This window comes from Acipenser ruthenus, chromosome 12 (assembly GCF_902713425.1).
Source record: "Acipenser ruthenus chromosome 12, fAciRut3.2 maternal haplotype, whole genome shotgun sequence".
NCBI lineage: Eukaryota > Metazoa > Chordata > Actinopteri > Acipenseriformes > Acipenseridae > Acipenser > Acipenser ruthenus.
In genome coordinates this window covers 31,979,268-31,997,840 of record NC_081200.1, presented here as the reverse complement: position 1 = coordinate 31,997,840, position 18,573 = coordinate 31,979,268, and the positions used below count along the sequence as shown (strand labels likewise).

The 18,573-nt window shown below is 37.3% G+C and overlaps 1 protein-coding gene across 3 annotated transcripts in view; it reads right to left on the bottom strand.

Annotated features, from left to right (window-relative positions):
* Nucleotides 1–15,395, bottom strand: part of LOC117417083 (rho GTPase-activating protein 29-like) — a 54,080-nt gene extending 38,685 nt beyond the window's left edge. Inside the window, exons 1-2 of one of the 3 annotated variants that reach the window (XM_034028818.3) lie at nucleotides 15,180–15,395; nucleotides 11,403–11,751 (exon numbers count right to left, since the gene is read on the bottom strand). In XM_034028818.3, the coding sequence (XP_033884709.1) occupies nucleotides 11,403–11,673 (271 nt within the window). In that variant the 5' untranslated portion in view covers nucleotides 11,674–11,751; nucleotides 15,180–15,395. Of the gene's footprint in view, nucleotides 1–11,402; nucleotides 11,758–15,179 lie in introns of all 3 variants that reach the window. The other 2 variants (XM_059034869.1, XM_034028817.3) reach the window with 2 other exon arrangements.
* Nucleotides 15,396–18,573: the final 3,178 nt, after the last annotated feature.

The window sequence follows — 18,573 nt, the reverse complement described above, 5'->3', positions numbered from 1 at the left end:
GCCTTTATCACAGGTCAGTATGGGTCTGAACTCGTGCAAAGCTATAGTACTTAAGGGTCACAGAAAAATATAAACAAGGTGGTTTGTTCAATAAACATTCCACAGTTAAACAAGGCAAGTTATATGCCCACTCTTGGTTGATCTGGACATACAGCTCTGGAGATTGAAAACAACACCTTCAGTACATAAAGCAATATAAAAAAGGGCAGCAGTGTGGAGTAGTGGTTAGGGCTCTGGACTCTTGACCGGAGGGTCGTGGGTTCAATCCCCAGTGGGGGACACTGCTGTTGTACCCTTGAGCAAGGTACTTTACCTAGATTGCTCCAGTTAAAAACCCAACTGTATAAATGGGTAATTGTATGTAAAAATAATGTGATATCTGTATAATGTGAAATAATGTATAATGTGATATCTTGTAACAATTGTAAGTCGCCCTGGATAAGGGCGTCTGCTAAGAAATAAATAATAATAATAATATAGGAGAAAAAAAGAAAAAGGCAAATGTGATTTTAATGAATACCCTCCAATTTTGTTTTGAGGTGTATACAGATTAGCTGTACAGTATTAAAGGTGGCACCGTTCACGTGCCAGTATTGAACTGGTTGGAAAACTTCCCAAAATCCCTGCTAATCTAGAAGGAAACATACCACAGGAGAACAAATGACAAAATTAAGCTACAGTAAAAAAGACGTTTCCCTAAATGGGATAAAACAAAACAAAATGTAATAAAAAATAAAAAAAAATATATAATTGCAATAATCCCAGATGAGGAATTATCAGTCTTATCAATAAATACCTACCAATACAGTACCTGTAAAAGACATTCAGTTACAGTACAGTAGTTGCATGGCTTGAAATGCAATGCATTGGGAATCTTGCTTCTAAACCAGCCGTTACAGATTATTATTAGCAGTAGTATAGCATTAACCATTATGTTTGTTCTTTTTTTAATTTGCTGACAAATACTGCTTATCCACAGTGATGAATGTGCCACACGCACAGTCACACACAGACGCTGGCTTGTCACCATGCTGGGTCAGGTTGCTAAGACACTTTCCCACTCCCTCCATAACTAATTCAATGAACTGCTGCGGTGCTCATAACCATAAATCCAGCCTCTAGGAAATAAACCCAGCTATCTGGGGCACAGGGAAGTCCATTATGTTGAAAAATAAAGCAGTGTAAAAACTTGAATGTGGTAAAGCAGTCATTAAATGGTATAATTAAAAGAGGATATATTGCAGGCCTTGAAAGGAGCCACCCGCTAGATCATTAGTCTGGTGCTGGTTAAAAGGAACACTTTCAAAGATAAACCTGACTGTATCCAGTTTTACAGCAGGGTGGTTCTCAGATACCAGGTAAGGTCAGTTAGGGTAACATTCTATACTACAGTACGTCAGTAATTTACTTTATAGTTGCTGGGATATCAAACCTACATCATTAGGATGGATGGAGACAGACACTACTGGCCCCTACTTGATGGCTCATATCACTTGGTACAGAATGTCTCACTTGTTTCAAATAAATATTGCAAAAAAAAGCTAACAAACAAGAGGCATTCTGTCTTAACTAACACATTCAGGGTCAGCCCTGCACCTCCTTGTCCCATTACAGGTTACAAGTACAAGGAGGCAGTGTGGTCCAGTGGTTAAAGTCCAGCGTTTGTAATCAGAAGTTCACCGGTTCAAATCCCACCTCTGCCACTGACTAACTCACTGTGTGAGCAAGTCACTTTACCTCCTTGTGCTCCATCCTGCAGATGAGATGTTAAATCAGTGTCCTATTGCAAGTGACTGCATATAATGCACAGTTCACAGCCTACCTCTGTAAAGCACGTTATGATGGTGGTCCACTATGAAAGGCGCTATATACAAATAAAGATATTATTATTATTATTATTATTATTATTATTATTATTATTACAGTGCTGGCTAATTCTTTATCCCAGAGGCTTCTTCGCTTCAGTCATGCTTGATATAACACTTGTATTCTCTAAACACCTTGGTAAGTATTAAGAGAGAGAAGTGAGTTCCAACACATTCCTGGATTTGTGCCATCCAGATTAGTCACGTTACAGTCTGCTGGGAGCACCAATACAATGGACTGTTCCCCTTTGCCCAGCTACTCTCCAGGTAACACCTTTTCTGTCAAAGAGTATTAGAAATATGGACAAAAGTGTACAGCACACACACACGCTCACAGATTTAGAAAGATGACTGAGCTCTACTCAGCTAGCTAAAAAAAAAACAGTAGGAAAATATAATATACTGTACAAACACCAGAACAAAAAACAAGTGGTGTGTGTGGGGAGGGGGGGCAGTGCAAATCGCAGTGATAATCCAGTGAAACTACAACAGTTCTGGCAATGAGAGGTGAATATTTACAGTACAGCACGTGTTTCTTTTTCATGCGCCTGATGTTTTATTTTATAATCTGCGGTACGCACCTGGCTAATCTTCACCCTACAAAATCGGACATTTGTGTTTGTTCAGTTTGAATGTGTAAGCTTCTGTTCATTCCTGTGTAAGCAAAGTGCATCACTCTTTACCTTGGTACAGTAAGTAGAACATGTGTACTTTAGACAGGATGATCTTTTCACATCCCTCCACAGCACTGTTCACTGGAAGTGTGAATAAACACTATCTATCCTATTGTCCCTTGAGGAAATCACAACTACATATATACTCTAAAGGCTCTAAAATAACAGACTCCATGGCTTACTGCTTGACACCTGTATTTACCCTTGTACTGTTAGCTTAACAGAATATGGTAAACAAATAGTTTAGTTCAAGTACCTAAAAATACTCCACCTAGAGTAGCCCGACTAGAGTACTACATATTACCTCAGAAGTCCATCTTGAGTCCCTAAATATCCCTTAATTGGCTTAATTTATCTTAATCCTTCATTATGACAAGTTATAAAGATCTGGTATTTTTATAGTGATGCCAAACTATTTGAAATAATAGCACTTTCTAAGTAAAGTAATGATATTTAGAAAGCATAATATTTTCAATTTCTTGCACTTTAAAACAATCCTGCATAATTATTTATAATGTAGTATTACATTATTACAGGTGTATTTCTAGCTATTCTGTACTTCGACACACACAAACATGTAATGCCAAAACTGTAGGCCAGTAGACACACTGTGAATTAGCGCCCTAACGGCAAATGAGCACAGATAAGCGCAATGAAAATTGTACAGGTTTTCAGTTCTGCATTTAGAATTCTCACACCTAGCAACAGTGGATCTAAGGGACTACAACAACAAGTGAACATTTGTTCTAAAGGAATGCAGGGTATGCGAGTGGGGGAGGGGGGGCAACCAAAACTCTACTTTGGAAACTGAGGGGCTTTTATTTACTTGGATCAACATGATTAGCTGTGCCTTTAACAGAATCCTCTTAAAGGGTCAATATTGTTTATGCACAGTTAGAAAGACACCAGAAACATCTGCTCAAGGTTCTGCTTGTGTCGTGGTAGAAACAAGACACAGAAAAAGGCCCCTATTGCTTCCCCCTCATCCTATGTGCACAGTTTTTACATGCTGAAGCTACACAGCAAGCCATTTGCATCAAACTGTGCTCAAAAACACCTTTCTGATTACATTCCAGGAGGAGAAACATACTGGTAAAAAAAAAAAAAAAAAGAGATATGCAGAGGTCAGAAGCTTTATACAGAATTTGGTCTGCGGCACTTTAATAAAAGCAATTTATTTTAGGTATGTGTTGTCCTACACATTTTAGAGAGGGTATTCAAAAATTCTACACACAGCAAAAGCACAAGAAATAATTGTTGACAATATGAATAGACCCTATCCTCTAAAAATAAGCCACCACCAGTTACTAGTGTAAAGTAAATCCATTTAGAAAATAAAAGCGGATGATGAGTGTTGTTTTTTGGGGTATTTTTAAAGTCTGGAATCAAGCACAAAACATGAAGAATAAGAAAGCATTTTAGAATACATTTCTAACCAGAGCTGGGTTCTAAAAAGACAGATGAGCCTTATTGCTGTAAGTGGGAGTCCACAGGTTGTTCGGATATGCAGAGAGCAGAGAGAGGGTCTCAACAGAGCAATGCAAGTAGACTGCAATGAAAGATTAGCAACAAAAGGAAAAAAAAAAAACAGCAAGTTCATTCTGTTCCATGAGAAGTTATAACTACTGTATGTAATACATATTACCAATACTTTCACTGACACCCACCTCTAGCAGAACATACAATACAAATCAAAAGATTTTGCTTATCTTAAAACTTTTTTGAAATCTTACACAAAAGCAGATGGTTTTGTTCTAAAATGCATGTGTGCTCTAAACCCAGCATGACACTGCAGTACAAATTAAGAATTACAAAACATGTTTCACCCATAATCAGATGCAAATACCAAACTGTTAATCAGTGCACCAAACCCGTTATGCAGATTGCCCTTTTCTCCCATGCTGGGATGGCGAAAGAAAGCGTCTTGGGTGGATTAGGCCGATGCACAGGGGGTCAGGAGTGATGCACTTTTTTAAACAGCCATAAAAAGCATGTCTCATCACCCTCAAGCACAGACCTTTAAGCAGAGGGTCTCAGGACACAGCATATACTGTAGTGTAGGGACAGCTGTGATCCCGGAGAAACACAAATCCACGTATTATAGGCAGCAATGTGGAGTAGTGGTTAGGGCTCTGGACTCTTGACCGGAGGGTCGTGGGTTCAATCCCAGGTGGGGGAGACCTGCTGCTGTACCCTTGAGCAAGGTACTTTACCCAGATTGCTCCAGTAAAAACCCAACTGTATAAATGGGTAATTGTATGTAAAAATAAATGTGTAAAAAATAATTTAATTGTATGTAAAAATAATGTGATATCTTGTAAACAATTGTAAGTCGCCCTGGATAAGGGCGTCTGCTAAGAAATAAATAATAATAATAATAATATTACTAAAATACAGGGCATGTATTGATATTGGTTATAGGAGAAGCAATGTGACATCATAATTGCATTAAAATATGTTCTGAAACAATACCAGGGATGGAGACTCCTATTACACAACAGTATCACCCATTCCAGGTTTTAATATGTGCTTCATTAGCCACAGTGTATAGGGAACAAGTTTAAGTGAGTCTTAATAAACTCATAGTTAAACCAGGAATATATCAAACAGCTAAGCAATGGGAGTCTTATTTCCATTCCAGCAATACGTCAAAGTCTGAAACCTGACCAGCCTCTTGAGCTTAGCATGTAGTCCACTGGCCCCAAACTGAACTTGAAACTTACAGGGCTCAACTTTTTTTTTTTAAATGCTCATCCATTTCATATTTAACATTTCTATAAGAAAACACCACTGCAGCGGTTTCTCTGCTAAATCTCAACCATATGAATTTTACCTCCGGCAAAACACAAAAGCTTGTATAAATAGGAACATGAGCTGCTGGGACCTCTGCAAAGGAAAATGCTGTGTGAATGTTTAAAGGCACCATTTTGGAGAGAAATAGCAATGAAGCTCCTGGCCTGCAGGAAGCTGTGTCCACACTCTGCTCCTTCGTCAGGGGTTGGATTTCTTTCTGCTGAGTTTTTAAATCTTCAGCATGATTATGTGTTCTTGTTATTTTTCCTTTAAAAATGGCTGACATGCTAACCACCATTCTGCTTGGCAGAGCAAAGAATGGAATGAGCAGCGCTAGAGCAAAAAGAAAAAAACACTGCGGCTGGAGTCTTGTACTCTTCTGAATTTTAACAGCATTAACATTTGTCTTCATGCTTCCTTGTACCAGTGATAGTGATTTGCTCCATCTTCCAAACACCAGGGAATTTTACAGAACATGGATTATTATTATTATTATTATTATTATTATTATTATTATTATTATTATTATTATTATTATTATTATTATTATTATTATTATTAATAATAATAATAATAATAATAATAATAATAATAATAATAATAATAATAATAAATAACTGGACTCCAATACTGGTCATTTCTGGTCATTGGCATTTTTACTACACAGTGAGCAAACAGTGTAGCACTGGTTACTAGTTGTTGACAGTAAAAGCAGTTTTTGGCTTTGGTCCACAAAGCTCATTTGCTAATTCTGATGCTCTGTGAAATACAAGCAATGACACTACAAATGCGTAGAGGGGTAACAAACCCATCCTGTGATCAAACTGACCCCAGATAAACTAACTTAAATCTCCAATCAATATTTACAGTAATTATCCCCATTTAAGGTAATGGGACTAGCACAAAAATAAATAAATAAATAAATAAAAGTTTCTTCTTGGAACTCTCCGTGGAGTTCTATGAGAAATAATGGAATCTGCTATTCTTAGATGGGAAAGTGAAGTTTCAGCCAAAGCGGCTGCATAAGCCATTTCAAGTGCGGACCCTTGGGATTATTAAATCATGAATATGTGAAAGGCATTGCTGCTACTGGAACAATCTCTCTTATAAGACTGCCTCTGAAATCAGTATTTTTGTATTTTAAAAAGCTAGACCAAAAAGTAAATTATTCAGCAGATTTAAACGTTTCGGTTTCAGCATAATCATTGAAATAAATAGTGAAGAATTACCTTGAGCTTTATTAACTGGCAAGGCAATTCAACAAGAAACTCTTTTGTTTGGTGAAATATCCTATCCCCAGGACCCACCCAGCTAAGTATCCCAAATTAGACTTTGAAGACAGTTATCAGCCCATAACTTCATTAAACTGCTATCACTGAACAAGATTGCTATCTTTCTGAAGTGCACGTCTGAGCCACTGTGTCTAAAACACACTGTAAAAATATCCTGATCAGATTTGAAATGGTTTATACTGTGCAGAGACTGTACACCACCTTGTCCTTGACCTTTAATTTATTAAATTGGCTGAACCTTTTTTTACGTCTTGTAGACGTTAAAATTGAAAAGGTAAAAAAAAAAAAAAATAATAATAATAATAATAATAATAATAATAATAAATCAGTCAAACTAGGTTAGAGACGCTAGATTTTGAAGAACTGTCATAAAATGTGTCAGTTTTCTTACCCCTAGAATACTTTAAATTTCTACTGCAAAATGAGAAAACAACTTATAAGTCTACAAGAACACCATATACAGTAGAATTTGCACTTCAAACCTGACTGGCAAAATCTATTTATTCAAATTAGGAGTAGTGTGTGCAACCAGTATTACAACCTGCAATGAATGTCTACTGCAGTATGGTACCACATAACCAGTCAGAGTACATGCAACTTAACGTTCGTTCCAATTGTTATTCCCTGTAACAATTCGTGCTGTATGATCGCTCACCAGGATATTCAAGGTTCAAACTGCTACTGTATATTATGGGACCATTATTTCCCACCACTTCATCTTCAATGTGATCTACTTTACAGTACAAGACTCGCATACAGGATCCACCCCCCTGAAAGGGAACCCTCTTCTGTCTTCAGAGACTTCTGTCTCGTCAGAGTCAATCCTTATCCAAAACAGCCTGTTCTTACCAACGTACCATTTGGTTGGCATCCTGACCAACTGTAAACTACTAATAAAGCGTTTCGAGAACAAGGTAATGCAATATTGTGATTTAAAAAAAAACATAAGCCTAATCCAGCTGGGCTGTACCAAAAGGAATGTGACAATAACCCTTACAGGAGATCAAACACCTTTTTGATTTTGAGTTGTTTTTTTTTTTTTGTAATGTGCAGCTGTTTTATTAGAACGGGTCTAGAGGACACATTTGTCTACTCATGTGGCATACTGTACATTTTTCAAACCGCACGGCTAAAGATACAGTACTTTGTATGTACTGTAGACACCCAAATTACACAGAGCAGGGATGTAATTAACATAACTTTTCTGAAGGGAGACAGCTTTTAAGACCAGCGTACTATAATAAATAAGTAAACCTGCCTTTTTTCCCCCCCCCGTTTCTGTCTCCACTCAACAATCCTGAAACTCTGTTTCACAAAGGCCCGAGATCATCTAAATGGACTGTGTCTTCACCTACATTCCTGTTGTCCCCGAAAACTTGCAGAAAGCAACTAATATTTTATACCAGCTTCTGAATTTGATTGAATTTGATTATTTCCACCTTTGAGCATATAGGAGAGAGACTTACGCCAGTCTGCAATCCTAAATCGGGGATGATACAATCCTAAATATATTAAATGATTACTTTTCACAGGTTTTTACAAAGGAGGACACGGACAACATGCCCCACATGTCGACCTGTTCCTATCCAATTTTAAATAACTTTAGCATAACAGAGGCAGAAGTGTTAAAGGGACTAGGAGCTCTTAAAATAAACAAATCCCCTGGGCCAGATGAGATCCTCCCAATAGTACTCAAAGAAATGAAAGAAGTTATTTACAAACAGCTAACCAAGATCTTGCAACAGTCTCTTGACACAGGGGTTGTACCGACAGACTGGAAAATAGCAAACGTAATACCGATCCACAAAAAGGGAGACAAAACCGAACCAGGTAACTACAGACCAATAAGCCTGACTTCTATTATATGTAAACTTATGGGAACTATAATAAGATCCAAAATGGAAAATTACCTATATGGTAACAATATCCTGGGAGACAGCCAGCATGGTTTTAGGAAAGGGAGATCGTGTCTAACTAACCTACTTGACTTTTTTGAGGATGCAACATTGAAAATGGATAACTGCAAAGCATACGACATGGTTTATTTAGATTTCCAGAAAGCTTTTGACAAAGTCCCGCATAAAAGATTTAATTCTCAAACTGAACGCAGTAGGGATTCAAGGAAATGCATGCAGATTGGATTAGGGAGTGGTTAACAGGTAGAAAACAGAAAGTACTGATTAGAGGAGAAACCTCAAAATGGAGTGAGGTAACTAGTGGTGTAGCACAGGGATCAGTATTAGGTCCTCTGCTATTCCTAATCTACATTAATGATGTAGATTCTGGTATGGTAAGCAAACTCGTTAAATTTGCAGACGACACAAAAATAGGAGGAGTGGTAAACACTGTTGAAGCAGCAAAGGTCATTCAAAATGATCTAGACAGCATTCAGAATTGGGCAGACGCATGGCAAATGAAATTTAATATATTGCATGCGGGCAATAAAAATGTGCATTATAAATATCATATGGGAGATAGTGAAATTGAAGGAGGGAACTATGAAAAAGACCTAGGAGTTTATGTTGACTCAGAAATGTCTTCATCTAGGCAATGTGGGGAAGCTATAAAAAAGGCTAACAAGATACTCGAATATATTGTGAGAAGTGTTGAATTTAAATCAAGGGAAGTAATGTTAAAACTCTACAATGCATTAGTAAGACCTCACCTAGAATATTGTGTTCAGTTCTGGTCACCTCGTTACAAAAAGGATATTGCTGCTCTAGAAAGAGTGCAAAGAAGAGCAACCAGAATTATCCCGGGTTTAAAAGGCATGTCGTATGCAGACAGGCTAAAAGAATTGAATCTATTCAGCCTTGAACAAAGAAGACTACGCGGCGATCTGATTCAAACATTCAAAATCCTAAAAGGTATAGACAATGTCAACCCAGGGGACTTCTTTGACCTGAAAAAAGAAACAAGGACCAGGGGTCACAAATGGAGATTAGATAAAGGGGCATTCAGAACAGAAAATAGGTGGCACTTTTTTACACAGAGAATTGTGAGGGTCTGGAACCAACTCCCCAGTAATGTTGTTGAAGCCGACACCCTGGGATCCTTCAAGAATCCTTATGGGAATCTCATCATAGACACACCTTCTGAGTTATGTAGTTAAGACCATAGGTTGCTCCTAAAATGCCTGCCAAAATATATAACTCTGACCCAGTAAACAACAGGGATAAGGCCTGTATCCCAGAGTCATCGGCCGTGTGGTGCAGGTCTGCGGCACTATTAATAACTGCCAGACTGGAAGGTTAGATTCTACAGACAGCTCAAGCGGCAGGTGGGTTTGCAAAGCCCATCCTTCTTAATCCATTCACCCTCAATGTTCAGGGTTATCCAGACGGCCAGACACTAAACAGATGTCTACTGGACTTTTAAGATGGATCCATAAAGAAAAGACTTGCATTAGTTAGAGATCAGAAACAGACCACTTCATACCAGGCTAGTGCCAACTGCTGGGGTTCAAATCAATTCTGTCACGGTTATATTGTGTAGAAAACCTATTATTTTTTTGCCCTGGGCTGCCAGGAGGGTTAAACAATTTGCCCATTTGTTTTCTAAATAAACACCCTCCCAACAGACACAGATTATAGCCTCACGTTCAAATCTCAGGTTACCTGAAACCCTTCTAGATTCTGATAGATAGTGATTGAACTAAGTAATTCACTTAACCCTTTTCCACTTAAGAAGCTGTTCCATTTAAAGAGACCAGATCCCATTTGAAACAAACACTCTTTGGCATCTGCTTCTGCTTAGCAGAGCTGTCACCATTTCTTGACTTGAAACATGTCAAGTCATTTAGTTTGATTCTAAGCAATAGTAAAAGCTTATGAGTAGGACTACAGTAGTCAACTGATGTACAGAAAAACAAAATAACAGACTGAATTTCATTCAGAAGTACAAAAAAAACTGTACAGTGAGAAGTTTGTACCATTTATACATCCAGTACTGTACAATAGGGCTGTCAATTAATAGTAATCGATTAATTGGGCACACAAAATCGAATCGTAGGAATAATATCATTGATTGTACCGCCCACATACATTTTCGCTCCATTCCTCTCCGCCCGACATGATTATTTTTAATATCATTGCTGTTATAAGTAAAAGCTTGTGCAAAACAATTGAATGCGAGGGGTAATTACGCCTTGTAGCGTCAGGAGAAGAAAAAAACAACAACGTATATAATGAGGAATGGAATCGATCAAAAAAAATATTTTTGATTTAATCGTAGCAGCCCTACTGTACAAGTCGGGTTATTGCTTACAGCCGCTATCGTAAATTTTGACTGGTTCTTACAGAAAAAAACACTGAAGCAACAGGTCATCTTTGAATTCACGTGTACTAGAAAGTGCTGCTGTTAGAACAGGCACAAGGAATTCAGGAATTTAGGTTTAACCCTTTCAGGACTAAGCATTTTTCACGGGGATGCTCCCTCAGGACCAGGTGTTTTTTTGGCTGTAGTTGACTCTCTTCCTATAAAAATTCAAGTTAAGTTTTTTTTTTTTTAATTATGCATTCTGCTTAGAGATACATGTATAAAAATGTGTTATTCTATGAACCGAGGGTCCTTACGGTCCTAGAAGCCCACTTCAGTATGATCGTGTTAACATGATCCTGGTCCTTAAAGGGTTAAATCAGATAAAATCAGGATGTCTTGAAACCATTAAAAAGAAAGGAATTTGCTGCTGTAACCTAACCCTAACCCTAACCCTAACCCTAACCCTAACTACCAAGCCCACACTAATTCCAGGGAAAGTGGAAAGCTTGCTCACACACCTTCAGCATGAAAGGCCTCTTTGAGATGCAGAAGCACATCTGCAAACCTGCGGACGTCGCTGACCAGCTGCATGATGTAGTCGGGGTCCACACCGGGGCTGTCCTGGCAGTCCGAGCTCAAGCTGATGCTGCTCAGGGAGTTGCTCTTGGTGCTGCGGCTCATGCCCTGGGAACCGGTGGTGGCCGTCACAGGGAAAAAGTGAGAGTTGGAGAGCCGTGCAATGCCCAGAGTGAGCTTGTTGCCGCCGCTGTTGTTGTTCTGTCGCAACATCCCAGCTGCTGCAGCAGTGCTGGAGAAACCCCTGGCCGTGTTACCCTCGGACAGCACTAGACTCCCATCTGAGAAAGGCTGTTCCTGGAACGAATTAGAGAATTAATTTAGTAAACCAAGAACTGCGAAGAAAAAAAAAAAAACTTCCTCCACTGCAAGTAGTTTTGTCTAAAACTTGTTTTTTACACTCACGATCTGTCTTACTGTATAACTCGTCGCCAGACTAACTACAGCAGCTCAGGGAACGCCCTGGAATGACTCAATCCAGAATGCAAAGGGCCATCTCCACCATGATGTCTTTTTCAGTAATGATGACAATAACATTCACTGGCAATGTATACGAGACGCTGTGCAATTGTGCCTTTTTCTTAAAGCAACAGGAAGCTAGAGTTTACAAAATACATTTGTGCTGAAATATCTAGTTACCGCTCAGTATTTTTGCTTAGTGAAATTAACCTGTTCAATATGTTACTTATTCTAACCAGATTATTTAGGAATGTAGTCCTTTATGATCGATGCTAGAAATGTTTTTTGATGATGTCAAATAGAACCTTAGTGAAACATAAATAAGTATCTGGTAGATGCATCCCAGATAAGAATCAGGGCGGTTGGTTTGATCGACAGTTGTCAAATGTTTTAGTTCTGCTTTTATCAGCATCTCAATGGAAACCCACACATTTCCAGCGAGATGCTGATGTTGCTGTGGTACAATGGCTATTAACAAGGTGTTAGGCATCATTCTACCTCAGCATGTTGGATTCTTCCACTTTTGTAACACAAAAACATATTGATAAAAATATTTATAAATGAAAGAAAGTTCAAAGTTCTAGTCATTTTCCAGCTGGAGAATGTTAAGATAAAAATACTTAAATTTGCCCAAGTACTTGTAACCCACTTCAGTATTCATGGTCTAACATTTGTGTCAACACTTCCAAGAATCGGATAAGTTACAAAACTGTTTATACTTTCCTGTAAAACTGTAAAAGTGAATTACACTTTGAGTTCAACAGCTGTATTTCATCAAGTCAGGGGAGGAGGACGAGGGTTACAGAAGGGCTATCCTCTATATTCATTATTGCAACATACAGCTTTAATGTTGTGGCAGCTTCTAATTAACTTGCCCAGACCCTTCAGACCAAAACATAAATTAACAGCTCGGCAGCAGAAGCCAAGAGACAAGAGATTTGTTAATGCTCAAGTGGGGCGTCTATTTGAGTTTTATAAACAACAGGGTTCATCTAAATACTTCCGTATTTTAAATGATTAAACTACAAACCTGTAATCTGACATATTTTTACAGGCAGATTTATATGATCTGTTTCTATAAGCTCTGGCCAAAAGTTTTCCATCATCTACAATTTTATGATCAAAACTTAATTTAAAAAAATTAAAATAAAATAAAAATAATTTAAGGCAGCAGGGGGGCTGGTAGTTGATGTAATCACACACAAAGACATAAGCCTGATATAAACTCCTTGCAAAGGAGCTGGCTCTTTTGTACAGCGGTATCGGCGCTATGCTTTAATGTGAGAGGTCCCGGGTTTGCGCCCGCCCTCCGCCACAGTGTGATGCGCCTGCCTGCGTTAACCGAGGTGAGCTACAATGTATTTGTATTTATTTATATATATATATATATATATATATATATATATATATATATATATATATATATATATATGCAAACCGAATTTAGATCTATTTAACATCACATAATCAACGAAACTACAAAATGATATTGCAAAAGTCTACCGGATGCCATAATAGTTGTACAGTATTTCATGTTGAATTTCGAAATGTCACATTTTTTCAAATTTCAGTTTTTCGTTAAGTATATGGAAAACTACAAAGCACAACAAGCAGTATGTAATTCAATATGTCAACATAACATTATTCAGCAGGTTTTATTTGACTTTATGAAGCGCATCTTTTGGCCATTGCTGTAGAGTATCTGATTTTAATTGCAGTGTCAGAATTTACAACCGCCACTACTTAGATTCACTTTTGGAATTTATTTTTTAATTAAGTTATTCATTCACGTGTCTAATTTCTTTACACTCATTTTTGGGCTTATATTTTCAGTTATTACTTAGCAGTAGGTCTACATACTGCAAATGGTGGTAATAGAGTTGGTGAACAAGTTATAGAAAGTGGTGCTCTTTAAATACTATACAATGTCTCACCTGCAGACCTAAAATTATTATTGTGAAGATCGTGTATGTGTTTTGTAGTCTAATAATAGGGTAATCACATTAAAATTCCTTGGCAAACTGTCTACAGTGTTTGGGACACAGGGCTTAAGAGATATACTTTGAACATTAAATTAGCACTTCATTCATTCATCTTTAGTTTGACAAAAACGTCCCTAATGTTATTATGCAGAGACATTTCTGTACAGCAAGTCATTACCACAGTGCAAAAAAATAAAAATGCATACACACCCGTTTAGTTACAATGCTTTTTCCACAACACATCATCCCTTATGTCAGAAAACAGTTGACGAGATTTTGTATCGTTCTGTATTGTATCTTACCATAGTCAATACTATCAGTTTGTCAAAATATTTTTTACCCCCATGGATATCACCGATCTTGTTCGATCAGATTCATTTATTACTAAAAAATACAGCAGAACAGCAACCCCCCACCCCCGACCCCCCCGCTATACGATCAAATTCCATTCAAATTCATTAATCATCATGGCTATTTTTTTTTTTTTTTTTTGGCTGATGCGTTTTGCACGTGCAACCACTAAAGATATGTTAGAACTCAAGCAGGCATTTCACAATTGTTTTGGGGGAATGAGATTTAGACTTATCGCTAGTACTGTATTAAAATGCACCGCATTCATTCATTTTAACAAATTATTCATACACGTGTATTCTCTGCAGTTAAGAGATGGCACTTGTCTAGTTATGATGTCCATTAAAAAAAAAACTTTAAATAAGTAATATACTGACAGTTTACTATTAATTCCTAGTGAGATTTCACCAGAATATGAAAACCGCTTTAACGGTGATACAATAAGAAATTAACAAACAATCCGACCACTAACATTTGCTTAGAGATCATCAAGTCACAAATCCACAATTGTTCATGTCATGATCACAAATCTATTAAACTAGGCAACATGTGATTATTGGGAACGGGGATAACAGAGTCATTATCATTCAAAATGTTGTAATTTGGCTCCGTGGGTTGTGTACTTAAATTAAAAAGACCCTTTAAATCCATTCTTGTGAAATCGATCTCGTTTGAGATCATAAATCAATGTGTTTACATGATTGTTTTGATGCCTTCAAACTAAAAAAAAAAAAAAAACACACTATTTCTTCCCAAAAAACACAAAAAAAGTTTTTTTTCAAAACATTCCCACTCATGCACTGTAGTTATTATCCAGACAAAATGCCTTGATCACTGCAGCCCATATAGTTATAGTCTACAGTCTGATTTACCCACAGCAGGTTCAATTACAAATATATATATATATATACTTGAAATGATACTCACCTGGTTTATAATCCCGTACCATTGCACTGTATGAAACACAACAAACGTCTATTTTTCACATAAAATCCCATACGTAGTGTATGTATTCGTTTATACACAGTAAGTACGTACCACTCGGCTCCCAGTGAAAACTCAGAAACGCCGTCTCTCTCTGCTAACTCCTCTCCCCTTTACATGTGACACCACACAGCGCTTCTGATAGGGCAGTTAGAGCAGGGCATACAACGTCTCAGTCACTCCCCCTAACAACAGAAACAGGTGGAAGAAAAATCAAAACTGCATGTTGGTGCTAAATTTGATGCAACTTAGCCAGAGAGGAGCTGCTTATTAGAAGTACAGTACATGGTTGTAGTACCATGATCCGCTTTTTGGAGCAATGTCCACTGGTAGTCATTTTCACTGTGAATGATGTTAAATGTGTAATGGACACACTACATTTGCTTAGATTTCGCCTCGCTTTTGAAAAAGGAAAAGATGAATATTAGTTTCAAAACTAGGAACACGCAACTTTTTTAGAGGACACTGTTTTTGTGCCTACACGATGCAGTTAACTCTATATTTACGCAATTTACGCAAAATAAATAAATAATAATAATAATTTTAAAAAAAAACCTTGCTGCAATTATGGTTTTAAATGTACAACAACATTTACATCAGGGAAATACACATCCTCCTTGTCCAGTAACATTCACATACAAAAAAGGCTATAAGTTCTCAGAGCGTTTTACTGCAATGTCATTAGTATGTTTTGAATCTAACCCAGAGCATTCTCAAATCAGTTGGTTTATTTGCAAGAGGCACCAGGCTCTCATTGCTGTCACTGCTCTCACTGGTGCATGCTCATTACTGAGAATTAGCAATCACCTCATATCTTTGATTTGGGTATTACATCATTGTGATATAAGCAATGGTGGCATTTGTACTACAAATATAATTACACAGAATACTGTTTATTAGCTTCAAGGGTTCAAAAAATATATATATATAATTGCATGTAGATACCCACGCATAGGGCTAACAATACCAGACATAAAGAAACAATTATTTGTCCCTGCCTGTATGCTTTGGGGGCAAGCATTAGGCATTTGCATATATTTATTATTATTATTATAAGGCACTTACAGAAACTAGGGTGTGTGAACTATGCATCAGCTGCAGAGTCACTTACAATTACGTCTCACCCGAAAGACGGAGCACAAGGAGGTTAAGTGACTTATTAAGGTGTCACACAATGAGTCAGCGGCTGAGGTGGGATTTGAACCGGGGACCTCCTGGTTACAAGCCCTTTTCTTTAACCACTGGACCACACAGCCTCCTATATTAGAAAAGGCGGTCTCTCTTTAAATATTGTCCATTGTATTTATTTCCTGTATGATGAGCTTCTCAAGAAAAATCTAAAATGTGTCTAGTTGATTATGAGAAGCTAATTGAAACTACATTTTAAAAACTGAAGCTTATTGTTATTGCAGAAAGCACAAATCATGTTGCTATGACAACAAGTGTTCTCTCATTGTTGCCCTGAATGGATAATTGAATGGTAGGCTTGTTTGTTTTCAACAGAAATTATGTTTGAAAAAGCGCTTTTCATACATTGTATTGTGCACAAATAAAAGCACAGTGAGTAAAAAACAGTTTCCATTTTAAAGAAAAAGCCTATTTTAAGATGTGCATCCTTGAATAAGCCACTACTCTGTAATCATAACCTTCTGAACTAATGAGCCATCTGAAGATTTATCTCCCTAGTGCTGTGAAACCCTCCTGTCTTTTGCAGGTGCTCTAAGTACTGGAGCACTCAAGAACTGAAATATCTCTTCTCTGTTGGAATTAAACAGGTGATTGTGTGTATGCATGTGTGTGTTGGGTATGGATGCCACCTTGCTCACATAAGGGAATGACCCGCTAACAGCATCTTTGTCAAAAGTACCTTCTCCCTTGTGGGTTGAAACAATGAAAAGAAGAATGTATTTGATACTGCATTGCTTTTGATCCTGAGAAGAACTAATTGTGAATCCTTAAATCCTAAAAAACAATTTTTCTACAACCATATAAGGTTTTCTGACCCTATAACCCTCTTGCCAAACGTACTATATTCAATAGCAAAAGAAACATTAACAGCTATACCAATATATTTGCATCATATTCAAAACCAGTCAACCATAATTATCAACAATCTACCAAAAGCAATGGAATCCAAAACAGTAACCCCTTGTGAAAAAAATAGCTAAAGTATGACTCAAGACTTCTATTCATTTTAAATGATTTTCAATTACGTGTATTACTTTAACATTGTCAAATGTACAGCATTTGAATTATGATAACGTAGTTGATGTTTTAATAATAACAATTGTCATCATCGTGACATTAAATGAACAAATGATTTCAGACTCTTAAGGCAGTTTGTAGTTCCATCTAGTGTCAAATTTGTGAATTACAAAACAAAATAAAACAAAACGTTTGAAGTTCAAAATGCATCTGTTGCTTCTGCTGTGGTACAGTTTGCAGTTATTTTACATTTTGTTTTGTATGCATATTATTCTGATACAACATGTTGTACATTGAGAGGTTTGATGCTTTAATGGAGCGCCGGTCATCCCCAAGTACATTTTTGTATACATAAAATGCTCATTTTTAAAATGTTTGCAATGTGGCAAAGTATTGAGTAGTGTGAACGGCTACATTACAAAGCAAGGCAACCAAGCTAGTGCAACATCATTAGCGCAAACGTTGTTGGTCACAGACACCAACAAAAATCTACAAAAAATCACGGAATCCGTGACCACCGTGACTTACTCATGGTCAAGTGTTGCATGCTGTAGTGTAGAGGCTTAAATGAACACTGAAACTGAGGCTTGGTACAATCTTTACTGTAAAGGGCATTTGAAAGGCAATGGAATTTGAGATAGATCAATCCATATGCTAAAATGTCTGTAAAGCACTTTTCATACTGCAAAACAGATTGCTGCTGGAAGTGACTGCTCGCTGTAATGGTACTTACCCATCCATTGCACTTATCAGCCACATACGAGGGCTCGTTTTCACATATCTCCGCCCACATACTCTACAGCATTCAAAACACACTAGTATGCGGTACATGGTTCTGCCTATGGTGACTGAAGCAACACAATGCTCAAGATATTTCGTGTTATTTAATTTGTTTAAGCTTTAATATTATGCACAAAAAACACACTATAATTGTGTAATCATTTTACAATACTGTATGTTAAATGCTTTTAATAAACAATACTACTCTAATTGCACACTTTGATAGCTTGATGTTATAATAAATTGGCATCTAAATACAGATAGTTCTCTTATAGTGAAGCAAGAGAATTCATATCCTATACACAAATATTGCACTGTACATTTGTTCTGTGTTATCAGTCAGGAGTTTTCT